This window comes from Pteropus alecto, unplaced genomic scaffold (genome assembly GCF_000325575.1).
Source record: "Pteropus alecto unplaced genomic scaffold, ASM32557v1 scaffold60, whole genome shotgun sequence".
In the NCBI taxonomy this organism is placed as follows: domain Eukaryota; kingdom Metazoa; phylum Chordata; class Mammalia; order Chiroptera; family Pteropodidae; genus Pteropus; species Pteropus alecto.
Window position 1 is genome coordinate 11,609 of NW_006430726.1, and position 18,842 is coordinate 30,450.

General features: G+C 52.4%; 1 protein-coding gene across 1 annotated transcript in view; it reads right to left on the reverse strand.

The window, feature by feature from the left end:
- Positions 1-18,842, reverse strand: part of SLCO3A1 (solute carrier organic anion transporter family member 3A1) — a 185,587-nt gene that overhangs the window by 11,244 nt on the left and 155,501 nt on the right. Inside the window, exons 6-8 of the mRNA XM_006905341.3 lie at positions 9,148-9,312; positions 4,570-4,768; positions 2,474-2,612 (exon numbers count right to left, since the gene is read on the reverse strand). Coding sequence (XP_006905403.3) covers positions 2,474-2,612; positions 4,570-4,768; positions 9,148-9,312 — 503 coding nt within the window. The remainder of the gene's footprint in view (positions 1-2,473; positions 2,613-4,569; positions 4,769-9,147; positions 9,313-18,842) is intronic.

Here is an 18,842-nt window from a genome sequence, read left to right on the forward strand (position 1 = left end):
GTGGTGGGGACTCTGCAGGAGGGATGCTGACACAGTCCTGGAGGAAATGACGAGGTGGCTTCTCAGCCACAGGATAAGGAGGTGCCATGCGTGCGAAGGCCTCGGGGAAAGCCTATCCCAGGAACACAAGCCACCACTCTGCACATTCTCAAAACGCCACAGCGCAGATTTGAGATTGCAATTGCTTTGGGCTCATTTTCGGATGGCGGCCTGAGATTTCTCTGACCCTGGGCCAAGCTGCCTTGCGCCATGAGTGACGTGGGGAAGGCCCTGTTCGCTGGCCTGCACGGGCTCTTGCGAAGCTTGCCGCCGTTCCAAGTGTCATGGTGGTGGCTGTTTTGAAGGCTGAACTGTCACAAGGACTCCTTTCCAGGACATGGGTAGCTCTGTGTCCCAAGTCCCTCATCTACCCGTCAGAAGCCAGGGCGTTTAGAGGGTCTGCCTCTGCTGGGGAGGGATGTGACTGCCCCCGGGCCTGGGGCCCGGGGCCTCCTCAGGGGGATAACCTCTCCACTTGGCCTGCCACCTGGCAGGTAACATGAGGCTTCCGGTCACGTGAGGGGTAGGCAGGTGTCTGGGGAAGGGACGCTGTGTCTGGAGGGAAGTGGAGAAGCTCACCATCCGATAACTGCACTCCACAGCCTGTTGCTTTGGCCGCTGGAAGCAAGCATGGACCTGGTTATGCTCTTAGTCATGGGGATTCTCGTCCGTGCGAGATCAGGGGAGATGCGATTTCTAAGACAAGTCTGGGTCAGAGAAGGCTCTGACCCAAAAAGCGATACCTTTGGTCTCAGGATACTAGCCACTACTCGGTCAATTTAATTCTTACAACAGGACAACCACCAAAACTGATTGATAATACAAATTTTTGAATATTAAAATAGTAATGAACTTGTCATGTAAAAGAATAGCTTATATTTTCATTTTCACCATTCTCCGGGCCCTGTCTCTTTTACAAAATGCAGTTCCACTCACATCGAGAAATTGCTTCATCATCTCATTTTACAAAATCTGCCCCCGACCCCCAACGGTGATTTATTTTCTCGATAGAAAAATGTTAATAGCTGCCCAGGAATCTCAATGTTCAAAGAAAGGAAAAATAAATCTTTGGAAATGAAAATAAATCATCAATGTTTCTTCTTTCAGAAAAATTGCTGCTCCAAAAAAAAAAAATACTCCCCAAAGGCTATGGGAAGGAGCAGAAATAAAATGAGTTCAACCTTTAGTTCTTTGAAAGCTGCCATTCAGCCCTTTTTCCTTTCTTTTTTTTTTAAATCTTGCTTTCCATCTGTGCATTCCTGGATATTTATGGAGCACTTCTGGATGCCACTCCTGGCTCATCAGGAAAGTCACAGATCGGAGCAGAAGACAAAGACCTTTAGCAATCACTGCAGTGGATTGAGACGCGTGCCTCCAGGACAGACGGGTACCGTGACTGCAGAGCCAAGAATCGCAAAGGTCAAGGGGGGGCGATGGGTGGTTTCACAGGGGAGGGGCAGGTTGAGTAAGGTCATGACAGGTCTGTAGGAGTTATCCAGCTGGAGGGAGAAGCATAAACAGACACGTGCTGTCTGGGGAAAGCTGAACACCACAGCTCAGAGAATGCACTACTGAAGAGGACCGCCAAGGACACACACGTGCCGAAGACGCAAGCAAACTCGGTTCGGTGCCTAGACCTTATCTTCCAGCGGATGAATTAGGATCAGAAAAGAGTCCCTCCAGGGCTCCAGAAATCATTCTGGTTGCAGTGCAGAAGACTGACCAGAAGGGGGCCATCCCGAGCCAGGAGACCAATTAGGCAACTAGAACACTGGTCCAAGCAAAAGATGAGGCGGGCCTGTAGCAGGCGGGGGTGGCACTGATGCCGAAGAAGCGCAGGTGCGAGAAACACCTGGCAGGTGGGATCGGCGAGAGTTGGTGACCGGCCACTTAGCATCAGGATTTCATGCAGAGAACACGGACAGCTATTTGTACAACTCTGCCCCCCCCACCCCAAAATATATACGTATAATAGGAGGATGGTAAAGGGTGGGAGCCATCTACCCGAGAAGAAAAACACAAAGGGAACTGAGTAGGGAAGAGGTTGAGTCAGTGTCAGATAATCTCAGGTTCGGAGGAGGTCTTCCCTGATAAGTGGCTTTCCAGCCTTTGCTTACATACTTCTGCTGATGGGGACCTCACCACCTGTGGAATCATCCTGTTCTACAGACGCGGAGAGCACCTCGCACCACCATCTTTTCCTCTAGCTCTACACATCCAGCTGCCTTTGAATTTTTACTTTCAGTTGCTCAATGACGCGTTTTAGAAACTGGGCTGATTCAGCAAGAAGGCCTGAATGGCCCGGCAGCCCGATCGTCCCGCTGACAGAGCATCTTCCACTACATCCGAGGCTGAGAAAAAGTCACAGGGCAGGACCGCTAAGGATGCGACGCGTGTGGCCGCCCACTCCCGCCCCCTCGGGAAACCTCTGTACCGTGCTGTTGCAGCCGGCAAAGCAGGCAGACAGGTAGGTGATGCCATCTGCTCCACACACTGGGGTGAAGGAATCGGTTTGGCATTCACAGTTTTTATTGCAAGGTGAGTAGGGGTCCAGAGCCGAGCCGGACGCTGAGCTGGAAAAGAAAGGAAACAGAACCCGTCAGGAAAAAGCCAGCTTCGGAGAGGACCACGCCCACCCCCCTTCCCCGCCACAGCCCTCTGGCCTCTGCTGGGATAGGTCACCTGGCCCCCCAACTTCTTCCTTTTCCTCCAATCTTAACTCTCTCTGTCCCGCAAGGTCCAGCCCAGTGCCACTGCTAAGAGCTCTATGGGTAGTGTTCCCTGCACCACGGGGCCAGGCTGGGCGGCTGGCTGGGTGGGAGCTTCATCTGCCAGGAGGAGAAGCCTCTGTATCATTAGCATCCATGTGGTGCCAACAGCCAGGGCTCAGCTCAGGGCCACCTCCTCCAGGATGCCTCCCCTGATTGCTGCAGCCTCCACTGGACTAACCCCACCCTGCGCAGCTCAACGTTTCTCCCCTGTTTGGGCCGGTCTCTGTTTTATTCCTCTCCAGCAGACAGTAAGCCTTGTGACGCTAAACAAACGACTGCAAATAGACCGGCTTCAGTAATTACTGTCTGTCTGACTGATTCAATTTCCTGAGAAAAATAACACGAAGATATTAAAAAAAAAAATATTTTTTTTGCACTATTAAAGGCACGGTCATCTAGAACGAGCAAATTGCTAAGAGGAAAGGGGAGCGGGGGTGTTTCGTCTCTTCTTCAGCCTTGTTATTTGCAGGTAAGTCTCCTAGGGCTCAGAGTACTGCATAATAATGCAGACGATCACGGTGACACCTGACAATTTGTGCGTCAGGCGCTCTTCAAGGGGCTGCATAGATTATCTCATTTATTCTCAGTATAATCCCATGGGGTTTTTAGAGCGGGAAACGGGGGCACAGCCAGGTTCAGTCGCCTGCCCAAACATACACAGCTCACAAATGGCGGGGAGGGGCTGGAACTCCGTCCATTTCCGCAGAGCTGGCAGCTCGACTGGGCCCTGCGCTTTGAACCGCTGAAAGTTTGCTACTTGAGAGTGGGCACTGTAGAGGCGGGCGGTGTTGATTTCCCAACACCGTTATTTGGGAAGCACCCTATTTGGGCTGGAAGACTGGGATGGGATGGAGGACACCACTGGGGTGGCGGCGAAGGGGACGGAGGGGTGTATGGTGCCTTGTGCACATGTGTGCATGAATTGTGCACGGATACAGACAGCTGCCTCTGCCTGCATTCTCCCCTTCTGCCTGCTCACCGTTGGTGGGTGGCAGGTAATCCTGGCTCTACTGTATCTTCTGGCTTAACTGCAGGAGCAGGCCCAGTGGCCTGCCTGGAGGAGGGGACTCGTGTGGCGAGGAACTGGTATCCTGCAAGCCAGCCATGCTACAGTCTTGATGTTCTAGGATGGACTCTCAAGACAGCCCCAGAGTCTCACGTAGAAAAGGGGACAGCTGTCAACACGATATAAAAGGACTCTCCAGTGTGCCTCTAAAGGCAATTCTGATTGGACTGCAGTCCAAAGTCTTGAGATCGTAACTAGGAAATAAGGAAAGTGGTCCCGTAAGAACTGACCCCCTTCCTTCCTCCTCTCCTGTCTCCTTTCTATTTTTCCTCCTACCCTGGGCCAGACCCTGCAATTACCGCATGAGTCTAATGATAGCTTCTGATAATCTAATGAACTATTCTGTCTTTCATCTGCAGCCGAATTCTACAATGAAATTTGTTTTCCTCTCTTCCTACAATCCAATGCCAAGAGGGGTCATTTGAGGCCCCTGGGGAGTGAGCGATGTCTGAGCGTCTCCCCCAGGTCTCTCCTGGCCACCCCCGGAGACCACTGTGTAGGGAGCGGTCTGCCCTGGCAGCCCAGAAGGGTCACACCGACTCCTGGATCCTGGGCACAAGAGGCGGCGGCATCATCCACTCCTTGGCTCATGGTGATTCAGGATGAAGCTTGTTCCAGAAACCTTCCCAGGGGGGAGAGTGTCCCGGGCCGGCAAAGGGGGTTGAGGGGGGAACAGACATTTCAGGCACTCACATGTTTCCGTAGGGAACAGTCACCCCAGCCACGGGGCCCGTGTCACAGCCCAGGAAGAGAAAGGAGACGTAGCAAGCTGTGGACACCAGGTTGACGAGCATGGCCATCCGGATGGCCCCCAGGGCAGACAGGCTGAGCTTCTTCACCAGGAGGCCGCCCAGGAAGATGCCCAGGCAGGCGCAGGGAATTGCAGTCATCCCTGGAGAAAAGCAGAGGCGGGTAGCCGTCAACAGGCGAGGCAGGGCCACTCCACGAGGACAGAATCTTCCCCCACCCCTGACACTGCCAGGGGCCACTTCCTCCCCATGCTCCAGAGCCTCCGCCAGGGCCTCGGTTCTGCCCTCAACGAGCTCGCAGGAAACCGGGGGAGACGGACGTGTAAGAACTCAGTTGCTAGGAGTCTAAGTGCATTCGCCTGTCACGCTAAGTGTGGTCCCCCCACCCCCCCATAGGAAGCACTTGCAGCGCGTGTGAGGACAGCCAGGAGACAAGGCAGAGTGGGAACCAGCATGCGCATTTGGGGAAAGTGACTATCAAGGAGCAGTGTGACGTGCTCTCTGTGCATTGTTTGAGGTGATGTGGGAAGGGGAGTCGATCATTTGGGGGCTTTCTTCTAATCAGGCAAGGGGGGCTTTGAGGAAGGGCCCGGAGGCTGTTTCACCGACGTCGCACCAGCCCGAGGAGACAGCGTTGTAACCAGCTCCGGGATCTCGCAGGGAGCAGCATCAATCGAATCAATACGACATTCTGTGGCTCTCCCTGAGTAATTGGCATAAAATTTTTTCCCCTCTCTTATAAACAGAGCTCTCCGTAAGGCAGCGGGACCATAAACTTTTTATTTCTGATTCTCGGAGACTCATGAGACTTTCAGAGGGGCGAAGGGTTCCCTCCCAGGCTTCCAGTGTCCGGTTTGGTTTTGCTCTGTTCCGACTCAACGTCGTCTGGAACTCGGCTTTAAATTACAGTGCCATTTATCCAGCGGGCTGAGCATGCACAGCCAATTTCCCAGCTTCGGCTGCCTCCTCCTTGCCAATCAACAGACCTCTAGGTCAGTCGACTAAATGGACCAGCCTACGGTATGTACAAGGAAAGGCAAAATAATTTTAAAATTAAGGTAAGAAAAATATGACCAGGGAAGCTGAGCCATGCAAGAAAACAGCACTTTAACACACACACACGCACACACACACACACACACACGCACATGCACACGCGCACACGCACACACACATCTCTTGGTCGTGGGGATGCTCCTGGAGTAGCTCTGCTTGGTCCCTCCGCCTCTGGTGACCCAGCCCCACTGTGCCTCTCTACGCTGACTGCGTGTCACACGGCTCCCTACCCAGGCCCATTTCTCCTCCTTTCTCTCCCTGGAACAGGCCAAACCCGCTCAGGCACAAAGGCGTGGCATTTACTGTTCCTTCTTCTAGAACATTCTCGCCCCTATGCTTTAGTAGGCTGCACCCTACTCTCTCCAGAGTGGCCTTCCCAGACGGCCTCATCCGCAGTGGTCCCTGCACCCGCTCTGGGACTCCCTATCGTTTGCTGCACTGATTTAGGATTTTCGTGGCCCCCCCACCATCGGAAGCGGTCCTGTGTATTTTTGGTTTTCTTATTTCTTATCCCTTCTCTCCCTCCTAAGCTGCAGCTTCCCTGGGGAGAATAACTCCTTCCATCCTGCCCAACCCAGCACAGTTTCCTGTGCCCAGCACAGTGCCCGGCACAGAGCGGGCACTCGAGCATGATCTCGGGGAGGAAGGAGACGGTGGGCAGACTGGATCTCTGAGTGAACTCAGGTGATGACCTGCTCATGACAGAGAGCAGGCTGCTGTTTTGTTTCATCTCCTAAGAGAGACAGGGGGCGTGTCACCTGGTGATGACGGTAACTATGGCAATCACAGGCTTCCAGCACCCTCTTCTCCAAGCCACCGCCAACCCCCCTCCCTCCCTGATGTGCTGATGCGCGCGTGAGGCTGAAACTCCAGCCTCATCACGTTAACCTATGCAGATTGAGTCCTTTTATCTTCACGCATAAATCAATGCCATCAGCCCCTTAATCATCTGTGTCGCTCTTTTCTGAACTGTGCCCCAACTGCTGATGACTTCCTGGGTGGCCCAGGGCCCTGTGCTGATGATACTCAAGCCTTGCCTTTTGCTCCCAGTGCCTCTTCGTCCCCTAAAGACCCACTGCCAGCCTCTCTTCCAACCAGCCCTCCAGCGTCCATGCTGATTAGAGATGCCTCAGGCAGGACACAGGGAGAGGGGGCAGGCTCGGTGCCCATCCCCCCCCCCAAACCCCCTCCCCCGAACCTAAAATGCTCTCCCAGACAGAAATCACTCAGAAAGAAACAGGTGTGAGAAGGCGAGACTGTTTTTCGGACTTTCTGCCCTTAAGACTATTGATTTGTTTGTCAATAAAAAATAGAGGTGTCTATACTTAAACAGAAGACAGCTCCGACGCTGAAGCAACTGTGCACGTGTAATCAAAATGTAAGGAACAGCAGCAAAACAATCGGGAGGTGAGAGAGAAACTCTTCGGGTGCCGAAGGCTAAAACCTGGGTGATGCTAGGTATAACGTAGAAGCAATAACTTTAATTATAAAGAGACCCATTTACCCTATTCTGTCAAGACAGAGATTACAGGGCCGGTTGTGCTTTGCTAATAACTCTTAGAAGTAACTTATAAAATAGTGGATGGTAAAAAGTTATTAGTAAAACAGAAAAACAAATAAGCCTTATGCTACCCTAACGGTTCCCAGGGAGGAAGGCTATGATCTGGCCACATGATTGCGGTAGCGTTTTAATTTGTTTTAAATGGAATGTATTATGTCCTATGAAGCACCAAAGCTTAAGGGAATAGCCTGTGAATTGTCGCATCTGTGTGCACCCTTGAAACCATAACAGATCAAGCTTAAAACATATCTATCCCACAGCTCAGGAGGCCCCTCCACAAATAACCATCATTCCGGCCTCGATCAGTTCGAGTACGCTTTCTCTCTTTTTGACTCACATAAATACGTATTATTTTGTGTCTGACGTCTTTCAACTCGTCTCAGATTCAACGGCCTTGAGGCGTGTGTCAAAGTCCTTGCTTTCTCACGCTGCGCGACAGGCCGCTGCACGAACGCTCTGTCATCCACCTGGTCTCCTGTCGACAGGTAGGCAGGTTGTTTCCAGTCTGGGGCTCTTTCACACGGAGCTTCTCTGAATACTGTCACAGGTGCGTCTGTCAACGAGTGGACCCAAGCTCTCGCTCCCGTGGGGTGCCTGCGTAGCTTGAACAGGCACCACCTAAAACTCTTCAAAATACTGGTGCTCCTTTGCGTCCCAGCGGCTCCCCATCCTTACCAACACCTGGTGCCGTCAGTCCGGGGGATGCGTTGCGTCTCTTCGTGGTGTCGACGTGCATTTTCCTGATGACCCGTCGTGGGTCGGCACCTTTGCACTTGTTTTGAGAAGTAGCAGGAAGCGGCAAAGGGGGAGGTCAGAAGACGTCACCTCGGCCATTGCTCGCAGTACGCACCTGACTCCATGACGGAGAATTCCACGGGGCTGGCGCCCTCTCGGAGGCCCGGCTGGACCCGACATATTCCAGTGGCCACCCTCGCATGGCTCTCTTTCTCTGAGTTTTCGGAGGAGGCGAGCTCTTCTGTTGAGAGCCATCCGCGCATGCTCCTTCTGCAAACCGCTTTCTGCAGGCGGGAGGACGTCCTGGCCGCTGCTGTGCCAACTCCTCGATGGCCTCCTCTCTCTCAGCCCTGCTTTTCAAACCCTACGCATCCTCCCTAAGTAAAATCCACTCCAGTCCTCGACGACCATCCACAGCCTCCGTGACTGGCCCGCATCTCCTTGAGGCCTCTGACCACACACAGGACCGTGCCGTGGATGCGCCGAGGGCGTCTCGCCGTCGGCAGCTTCAGATCTCGGCTCGTCTTCCCCGCGGATCTGAGCCTTCTCTGCTGCTCCCAGGTTTTCCGCCAGAAACCGGGGAGTCATTCTTGACTCTTTGCTCTCCGTCACCTGCTGTGAGACCACTTTCCTCACGCATGGGACACTGCTTCTTAGCATGCCATCTCCACAGAACTGGGAGCAGAAGAGTGGTAAGACCCCGCGTGAGCTTGGGGACGAGTGTCACCATCCATTAGTCACGTCCGCCGTGGAGATGAGGAAGGACGGGGCGCGTCCAGCTTCCCAGTTCTACGCTTGCTGACCATGGTTTCATGCTGCAAGAATAATCTTGCTATTTTTTTTTTTAGTGAGGATCCATCTTGATTTCCCTCTTCCTTCACCATTTCTGCCCTCCAATTCTCCAGTTCACAAAAATCGAGTGACTCTCTGGCTTCCCGTGTGCGTTTTATAGTTTAGTTCTTTATTATCATGCACCTTTAGCAATTGCCTCAGGTGGGCTGACCTTACCTGGAGACTATTCCTGCACAAGGACCATATGCATATGCTGCTGGGGGAGCAGTAAGTCTGGGCCCTGAGTGTGGGGAGGAGGCTCAGTAAATTCTTGTGGTATTAATTACAAGCATGGCAGCCTCCCTCCACCGTCCACGGGGGACTGAGGCACAGACTCACCGAGCAGCTGGTTGGCAGAAGAGGTGGTGAGGTTGAACTGCTGCTCCAGGTACTTCCCCAAGAAGGCAGCGAAGCCGGCCACCACGGCGATCTCCATGCAGGCGGCCAGGATGATGCAGGTGAACACCGGGTTTGACAGCAGGTGCTTGGTGACCTTGGGGATCACTGCAGGGAGAGAGAAGCAGAGGGCCAAGCTCACACACGCTGCATTCCCGGGCCTTCTGCCCCTAAGGCCCCTTCTGGTCACACGTCCCCCTGTATCAGTAAACAGCATCGGGTGTCACCCAGTCACTCAGGCCAAAACCTATAACCTGTAAGTCACCCGTAATTATAAAAACGCTGCAAAACATTTGCCAATGAAACTGACAGCCACTAAAACAGGAAAGAGTAAACTATGCCTTTTCTTACAGTTGACTAGACACATTGAAATATTTTGTATAGAATCACGACTTATTTCTATCCAAAAAAAGGAGTTTTGAGGTTTGTTCATCAACAGGGAAACTATAACTTAATTATATGTTATGAATTATAAATGTACGACTATGTTTTATGATTATATCTAAGTATGTGTTTGTGTATATACATGTATGTATGTATGTATGTGTATATGTATATCTATAGAAATACCTGTGAATAGCTACAACTGTGTATGTGCGTTAAGAAAATACATTTAATTTTAACAGTTTCAAGGAAGAAATGAAATTCTAGTGCGAGTCTCTCTCTATTTATTAATATATAAAACCCAGCACCCCTTCCTTCTCACCGCCCCCTTCACGGGCACCCCGCTGGCCAGCGCGGCCACGGGCTCTCACTTGGGGGATCACCAGAGCACCCTGGCTACCGTCTGAGTTTTCACTCTGGATCCAACGTAACCATTTCCTACGCAGCAGTCCATGAGATCAGCTCAAATCACTCTCCCGTTCCCAAGTCCAACGTGGCCAACATTCACGACGGCCCGTGGTCTGCTCGCCACCCCCCGCCCCCGCCTGTGATCCGACCACACTCCCTCCCACGGCCCGTCCCCGCTCCAGTCCAGCCCCGCTGGCTGGCGCTGTTCCTCACCCGCACCCACATCCCCTCCACCTAGGCCCCTGTGCCAGGGCCCTCCCCTCTCCTGGAATGCTCTGCCCCCCGATCTCTGCTCCACATACGCTTTTCCTCATCCCCCAGTCCATTCTAGAAGCTGCCCACGCAGCCTCAGGCCTCCGCGCTCAGGTGACGGTTGGCGCAAACGTGGTTTGTCACCACTTTCCGTGACACCAGAGCCAGAACGCAGGTCTTGCTGAGCTCACGCGTGCTGATCGCATTTTATTGTCGTCTATTTTTCCTAAAGCATGTGGTTGCATGAACCTCTAAGGATACGGTTGCTTTTAAAAATGGGAGATCCCCCCCCGCCCCGCCCACCACAATCCTTTAAAAGTCATCATATTATTTGGATATTTCTGGTAATTAAAATCCTTGGCATGTGGGTCTATGACCAGTGTCCTTAACTGAGGTGTGACGACGTATGTTGGAAGCATGCAAGGGGGCTTTGGGGGTACCAGCACAGCCCCATCATTTCAACATTTTAATGTGTACTTACAAAAATTTCACTGAACTATAACTGATACACCAAACGTGAGGTTTCATGGCCATCACAGCTTAAGACCATGCAAGGTTAAAACAAGTAGATTTAGAGTTATTTATAGAGATGCCTTATTCAAATAAGGGTACCAGTGGTAAGCACAGAAGACAAACATTTGTAAAGTGGTGTGCCAGTGACTCAAGTGAGAGACCTCTATTTTGCTGTAATCATAAGGCAGAATATTTCACATGCGGTGAACTTGTTTCCACCTTTGGAAAAAAGAAAAGGTAAAACTTAGTCCCAGACGAAGCGAGCACTATACCAAGTCTGGGAAAAACGAATCGGTGCCACGGTCATACGAAATAAACACGTGAGCAGGGAGTCCAACGTTGCATACCGAGGTGATGAATTAGCCAGCCATCCTCAAGAAGAGAGCTAATTACACGGGCTCGATCTCATCTCCTAGGAGATGAAACCTCTAAATGGCCCATCTAATTAGAAAAAAATAATAATAGAGGACACATGAGGTTTTAATAACGTTAACAGACAAGCTCAATAAATAAGGATGACAGAACAAACTTAACACACACAACTTAACATTTCTCAATCTGGGGAAAGATGCCAAGTTCCAAAAAATGAAAATCTACATAAAAGATAGGAACTTAAGGTCCTTGGACATAATAAAAGAAACTCAGCTCTGATGGAGCCAGATGCCTGGAAGCTCGGCAGGAAGGCGGGCTGAGCAAACCAATCCCACATCCCATCCGAGAAACGAGCAGACGATGCCCAGAGCTGGCGGCCTCAGCGATTCTCTGGTAGTTTCCTGTAAAATTACTAAAACCTTAGGAAGGCCACTCTTAGATTAAATAAATGCATGCCACAAAAAAAAAAAAAACAAAAATGGGAAAAAAGGAATAAAGAGAAAATGGGACAAATTTGGAAATGTCATTGCAAATAAACGTCTGCAAGTGTTTACACTGAAAAAATCTATGTTTAAATGTTGGGTCATTTTCCTTTGTTAAGTACATATTTTTTTTAAGTACTGTACAAATATTTAGAGGAATACTGGTTGTGTCATGTTTAAAAATGTGGATTGTTTAAAAAATAGAGAAGATGAATAAATTAGAAACAGAGGGTGATGAGGTAAGTATTTGTCTTCGTACATAAAAGTCCCTCGGATGTTAAGACTCCATCATCATAAATTACTGCTGATGAGTGAAGGCTGATTTGCTACACGGTGTGTGGCACAAGGTGATGATGTGTTATACCTGTAACGAGGGACCGGCTGACAAAGGCACAAAACTTCACACTGTCGAGAGAGAATTACGGATCACATCTGGTGACCACAGCACCTCCTAGTAATGAGCGAATTTGGAAGTTCTGGCTGTTCATGTTTTGGCAGGTGATGACACTTTGGCTCAACCACTGTGCTCCTTTAGAATTAAGTTATCTAAATGCTGGAAACGATCAATAGGCAGGCTGGGGCCATTCCAGAAAAACGATCCTCTGCCAGCCTTTTGTGGTCGGCTCCATTTCCTTCGTCGGCGGGTCAGGTAGAGAAGGCACCACGGCCACACACGCTCACAAATAACAGTGCTCCTGAGCGTCCGTGGACTGTTCTCTGGCTCCGAAGGGACACCCACGCGGCCTGGAGTTGGATCTCATGATCTACTTGGGCCCTGGCGTCTCCGAGTCTTTGATCACAGCCAGCATCGTTTTTCGGGATGATGGGGAGAGCCCTTCTCAATCAAGGTGACTCCAGTTAATGGGATGCTTTCATACTTCAGCAAGCATTTTAATTATTCCAGAGGTAATCCCACTTTGGTGGGAAGGATTCGTGTTAAGATAGGGGCCTGCCTGCTTTTGTCTTCATACCGAATGATTAATTTTGCCTTGAATTAGATGTGAAAATCATTACGTTTGAGGGTCATTTGTCTTAGGGCCCGGGGAACCCTCAGTGGGCCCTATTTGCATGAAGAACATTCTTTTTTTGCCATGATCAAGCTGATTGGCCACCAGAAACGACAGCTTCTGCTTGTCTTCAGCTGTTTCCCTCAGGGTTTTCCTGACTTGTAGCACTCTTGAAAGAAGACTCCTCGAAGGTTCATCTTACCCTCCAAAGCCCCAACGTGAAAAGGGGTATTAATGAGCTTCATGAAGCTCTTTCATCCACACGGACTGCTAAGTCCATAAAATTCTAATGTTTCAAGGAGGCAGTAGCTAATGAGGTGTTTCAGATACATAGAAAACGGCAAACCGAACCCACACCAGGCCACTGAACACCTGTGGTCTCCCTTCGCCATTTGCTGCCCACCTGCTGATGTAGCTGGGGGTGGGAGGCAGGCTGGGTGGCATCACGCAGTCTCACCGGCTGGGGAAAACTTTTCACCTCTCCTTGGGAGGACAATACTGTCACCGGCAGAAGGGTACAAACTTGGGAACAGCAGCAGGGGAGAGGCCTCTAGGGAAACCAGTTTGCCACGGCTAGTCCTTGTGAGACATTCCTGTAGGACTGAGACGTCTCGGAGTTTGTCCTCCAAGAAACTCGCGGAATCCTCACGACCAACCTGCGATTCTGGGATGACTAAAATCCCCCAGACGAGGACAATGAGATAGAGAGCAGCCCCACGAGGTTCGGGGAGCACAGCAGAAACTCCAACGCTGGCACCTGCTGACTCAGATCACGCTCGTAACCGCCACGCTAAGCTGGTCTGGGCTCTCAGAGGAGCTGGAAATCAAGGATGCAGCTCGGTTCTTAGAAACGACAGACTCTCCCCACTGGGGTTGCACAGAGTGACCAAATCCGGTGTGACTCCGGGGCTGAGTCCATGTTTTTTTTAAAGGTGGAGAGGTACAATAGGAATGGAGAGAAATAAAATAAAGGATGGCAGACTCTAAATAGGAGGAACTTTATACACAGCAGAGGTTTTACTGAGCGAGGATGTACGAAATAACGGCTCAGAACCTGCACTGAGAAGCCAGGTCCCTGGGATTTGCATTCTAGCTTTAAGACGGAGCAGGCACGGTGGCCGGAGCACACTGTCCTGTCCATGGATTGCCTCGAAGAGGAAATGAGACCCGTGCATGTAAACCACGGGGCCGAGTGCCTCTGGCACACAGGTGAGAGCTCGATCAACATGATAAGAATTACTATAGTAGCAGGAACCCTTGGCCACGTGAGGGAAGGCGGCTTGGAGCTGTGCGGACGCGGGGCAGGCTTGCTGTGGGAATGCCTACGTGCGAGCAGGTGTGGGGAGTAAGCGGAGTTAGGGAAGAGACGGCGGAGGGCAAGCGGGGTGCCTGGGAGCCACCGCGAGAGCCAAGGGCTTGCCAAGGAGACCCCCTCGCTGCAGAGGCCACGCAGCAAGTCAGGGGCAGGAGCCCCAAGTCTTCGTCTGTTGCCAAGGAAATCAGAGGTGCCACGGGCAGCACTGACTGTGGGGCTCGGTTACACTGTAGTTGACTCAAGATATTTCTGCCTTTAGTCTCTCTATTGAAATGGGCCCTGATTTCCATGTTCTTTAATAATATTGCTGTCAATACACCACGGTCAACGCTCCCAAGAAGGGCGGATGGAGCCAGTATATGCCAGGGCTCGGTGATGACAGCCAGAGCTTGCCGGTGGCCAGCGTTGGATGGGCACCGTGCTGAGGGTTTTCACTGAACTCACGACTGTGACAACCTGAGGCGGTCTTACCATCCCCATTTTACACACATGAGACCCAGGGCTTCCTTGAGAAGCCAAGCCCACCTCCCACCCCCATCTCAGAATGCAAAAAGAGAGGTGAAGGAAGAGGGGATGTGAACTCAGGTCTGCCTGCCCCCCCTAAATCTTCCTAAAGCTTCTGGGTGGGGGGCTGGAATCGACAGAAACTTAGGCTTTGCTGAGAGGTGAGTCACCACGAAGCGCTTCCGACACTCGGGGCTCGTGAGCAGAACAGAACAGAGGTGGAGGGAGCTGGATTTAGTCTTCACGTCACGACCAAAGATAAATGAGAGAGGAAGGAAGAAATAACGAGAATGTGGGACACGCCGGGACGAAGGCACCGGAGCGAAGCCAAGGCTCCCAGCGGGAGTCACAAGAGGGACGGAGTCGCCCGGCACAGTGCGCGTGTTCAGCGGCCACCTGGGTGGCTCCCACCTGCCCAGTGCGCCCGCCTGCCCCTCCAGATACCCTCGCCTGGGTCCCCCTGGCTCCCGCCCCCCGAGGAGACACCTGGGGGCAGGGATGGAGCAGCTCTGTCCCCAGACGGGCAGGTGCCTGGTGACAGCGGACACTTCACGACTGCAGGATCCAAAACGAACGAAGGAGGACCCAGGTCTGCAAAGGTAACTGTCACGGTCTCTAAAGAACATTGACCGTGACAACAGAGACCAATCTTTGCTCACACCGCTAGTGATACTCCACGGGCTCATGGGCCGTGACAGAAGGGGAATGATTAGCTAATACGCTCATTCCCAGCGATGATTTCAGCCACTCCCTTGGACAGGGGTGGGGGGATGTCCAGGTGGCAGGGGAGGCTGCCCAGACCCACAGCTTCGGGCTCCAGCTTGGGGCACACTGTGACCTTGTTGCTGCAGATGAGCTTGCCCCCCACCCCCCTTCCACCCCAGGGTGACGAGGACGCAGGGGCCACCCTCTCTCACTGCCAGCTTTGAGAGACGGAGCCACCTGGCTTCTGTTTGTCCGTCTACAGCGAGGTAACAGGCAAATAGTAACACAGCCCTCCTATTCCAAGCCCTCACGCAATGTCATCATCAGTAAGTCCCACAACTTTTGCGAAATGACGGCTAACAAAACCAATTTTACCATAGGCTGATTGATACAGTATTCCAAGCCCTTACGTAATGTCATCGCTAAGTCCCACAACTTTTGCGAAATGACGGATAACAAAACCAATTTTACCATAGGCTGATTGATACAAACAAGGGTTAAGTTCCTACAGCACCTCATCAGCATCAGAATGCAGGGCTAAATGCAGGGCTGACAACATTTAGCACGCAGAAAAACGTTCATGCTGGGAGCATTCGCTCCCGGGAAAGAGAAACAGAGATGTTCAGAAAAGAAAAGATAAGGTAAAACCCCAACGTTGACATTAACCCCTGGCTCTAAGCCGAGGCTTCCTAATGCTAATTCCTGACGTGTTGGGTTTACAGCAGGCCTTCTCAGAGCCTTTAATATGCTAATGTCACTGGTGAACCTGCAGGATGGTAGTCTTAGGAGTGCTCCAAGCTTACTTCCTGAGTGGGTCCCCCTCTATTTTATCTTATATGCAACTGCTGGAGGACCAGCTCTGACGTGGAAACCCACCAAAAGACCCCACCAGCTCTGGCCTTTGTTTGCAACCAGAAGCTCATTTAGAATCACCTGTGATTCTCAGAAAGACATCAGATACCCGGACACCCTCCCCCCAGACTCATGGAATCAGAATTTCTGGAGGGGCTCCCAGCCCACGCATGGGGCTGTCTCAAGAAGCCGCACAGCTGATGCTTACTCAAACCCCCGGCTGGGAAACAATGGGCCATAAACAAAATTCCAGACAATTTAGAAGGGTAAGGAGAAAGCCCTTAGCGACTCATTCCCAGTTTCACCAAAGCCTTGGTGGGCAACCTCGGACACCAGGAGCTCTGCTGGGCGCGGCGGCTGACACCAGTGTGCCTTGCATTACGACCTTTTACAAGGCCTACTCCCCCAAACCAGATGTCTCTCTCTCGCCCACATCTTGGGCACGTGAGTAAGAGCTCGGTGGTCACACGGAGGCAAACGAAGCCAGCCAGCCTTCCGTGGAGTCGGCCTTCGCCGAGCCTTTGCTACTCGAAGGCAATGCGTAAATCTCCAAGAGGACCAGGCTGTATGTGGACGTGTCCCCAACTTGCTTGCCTCTGTAACCACGCCCTCCCTCTTTCTGTCAGCCTAGTTGTGGTTGATCTGTTTTTTTCTCGGAGCATCTCAGAGGACCCGTGTTCTAAGGAACTCTCCCGGGGAAATGCTGCCTTCTAGCTATTTCCCTCCTTCCTTCAAAAAATACTCGCGGGATATCCGCAGTGTGCCAGGCATTGTGCTACGTGTTCCTGTGTGTTGTCATCTCAGGTGCCTTGCTGAAATCACTTGAGAGGAAGACCTGTGGCTGATTCATGGACGTGGCCCCCAGCACGCCCTCCATCCACACTGATAAAAATACGACAAAGCCATTGACCGATCTGGTCCTTGGGAGCCTGTAACAGTGACTCCTGTGACAGACATGGCAGCATCTGAGTCCCAGGGCTGGTGAGGACAGATAGCTTCCCTGGTCACAGACTCAAGAAAGAAGATTTTAACGAGAAATCCACGCGACGAGAGAGCACATTTCTGAAGACAATTTGCAAGATAAAAAAACACTCAGCCGTTCAGCCTGCAGAACATGGACTCTCAGATCACCAGGCTTCTCGCAATAACGTGATGCCAAAAGGCACAGGCCCCTAATTAAGAAAAATGCACTGCGAGCTGGCAGAGGATGCAGAAGCGGGAGGTGTGAGCTGGGTCTCCCGGCCAGGCCGACACGCGTGGGGCCACTAACGAACGGAAGGGTGGGGGTGAAGGAGCGAAGCACCTGCCGGGAAGATGGGGAGGTAAAGACACGCAGCCCCAAGCCAGCGGCGTACGTCAGCCTGAGCAACTGGGCCTCTGTGGTTCGGGGGCCGGGCGTCAGGAGCAGACCCTCCCTATGCGGAGCATCACCTGCGGGCCAGCAGTGGCACCCCATACAGGTGGTGCTCCTGCCAAGCCTGCATCCCTGGATGGGTCAAACAGAGGCCAAAATTCTGGGAGGGGGCTGCGGGTGAGGACAGCTTTAAAGAACACAGCAAACTGTGCTGGGCCGGGCAGTGCGTGTCCAGCGATCCACAGATCCTTCCGTTTATCAAATATGTTCTGAGACCTGCGTACGAGGGCGTGGGCAAACACGGAGGCAGACCCCTCGTGGAGCTGATGGACTAGATAATCACTTGTGTAAAGGTGACCTCAGGACTCGGGCACAGCCAGTGACGTGCCTTGGAGAGGAGGGTCAGGAGGGCAAGAAAATGTCCTTGGGGAAACTCTGTGTGAGCTGATGCTTGAAAATGGGACCAGAATTCTAAACAGAAGCATCCGGGCAGGTGCAAAGTCCTGGGAAGAAGCAAGCCTGGGTGGGGAGCACAGAGTAAGAGGAGGCCGTTGAGGGGAGGCTGGCGTGGACGGGACGGGTGGGTGGCAGGGGACGTGAGAAGGGGCTGGAGGGGCGGGACATCACGGGGCCAGGCGGCTGAGTTTGGGGCTCTGCCTCTGTCGCTTTATGTGGGAGGTGGCAAGAGCTCAGAATTTAGTCCCGAGACCTGGGTCCAGTCCCAGAGGCCCCAGTGGGGTAAGTGAGATGAGTAACCCCCATCTCATCAGCCGGACCAAGTGGGAGGGGTCCCTACAAGTGCTTTCGAAGTCATAAACCACCCTCCACACTCTGAGCCCGAAGCCCCACCCCCACCCTGATGGCTTGGCCGTTCCCCGCTGCCACCCAGTGCCCCGATCTCCTCCGGGACGGGAAGAGGCTACTTGGCAGTCAGCGGGACGCGCAGACACAAGAACGCTCAGCGTTTGATTGCTCCGCTCTCTCAGTGATCAAAGGCAAGGGCTCTGCCTGCAGACGTGGAACCTTCGGAGCAGTTACACTCCTCCAGCTAGAAAGCCCGGCGGGAAGGTCAGGACGTGCCGACGAGGCTGGCGGGGAGCAGGCTCTGTCCTCCCTTTCAGGATGCAGCCCCGGAGGGAAGACCCATTGTTTTAGATACAGCTGGAGGTTGAGCACACTCTGCTGAAAAGTCAGTGAGCACCTGCCGAGGCCATGTCTTCTTTAAGAGAGAGTCCGTTTACTGCAGGAAGGTGTCTCGTCATGACGCGGTTAAGATGACGGCGCTGGGGCCCCGGCCAGGACTCTAAGGCCTTTCCTTTCACTCTCTAAGCTAAGCCTCGATTTCCTGAGTGGTCGATGGTGCCGATGCCTTACGGGGTTGGGGGGATTAGATACGATGGTGCTCGCGTGTGAGTGTGTATGCACATGTGCATGCACGCCGGCCAGAAAGCGTTCATCCGTTCATTCATTCACTCATCGTTCATTCAGTC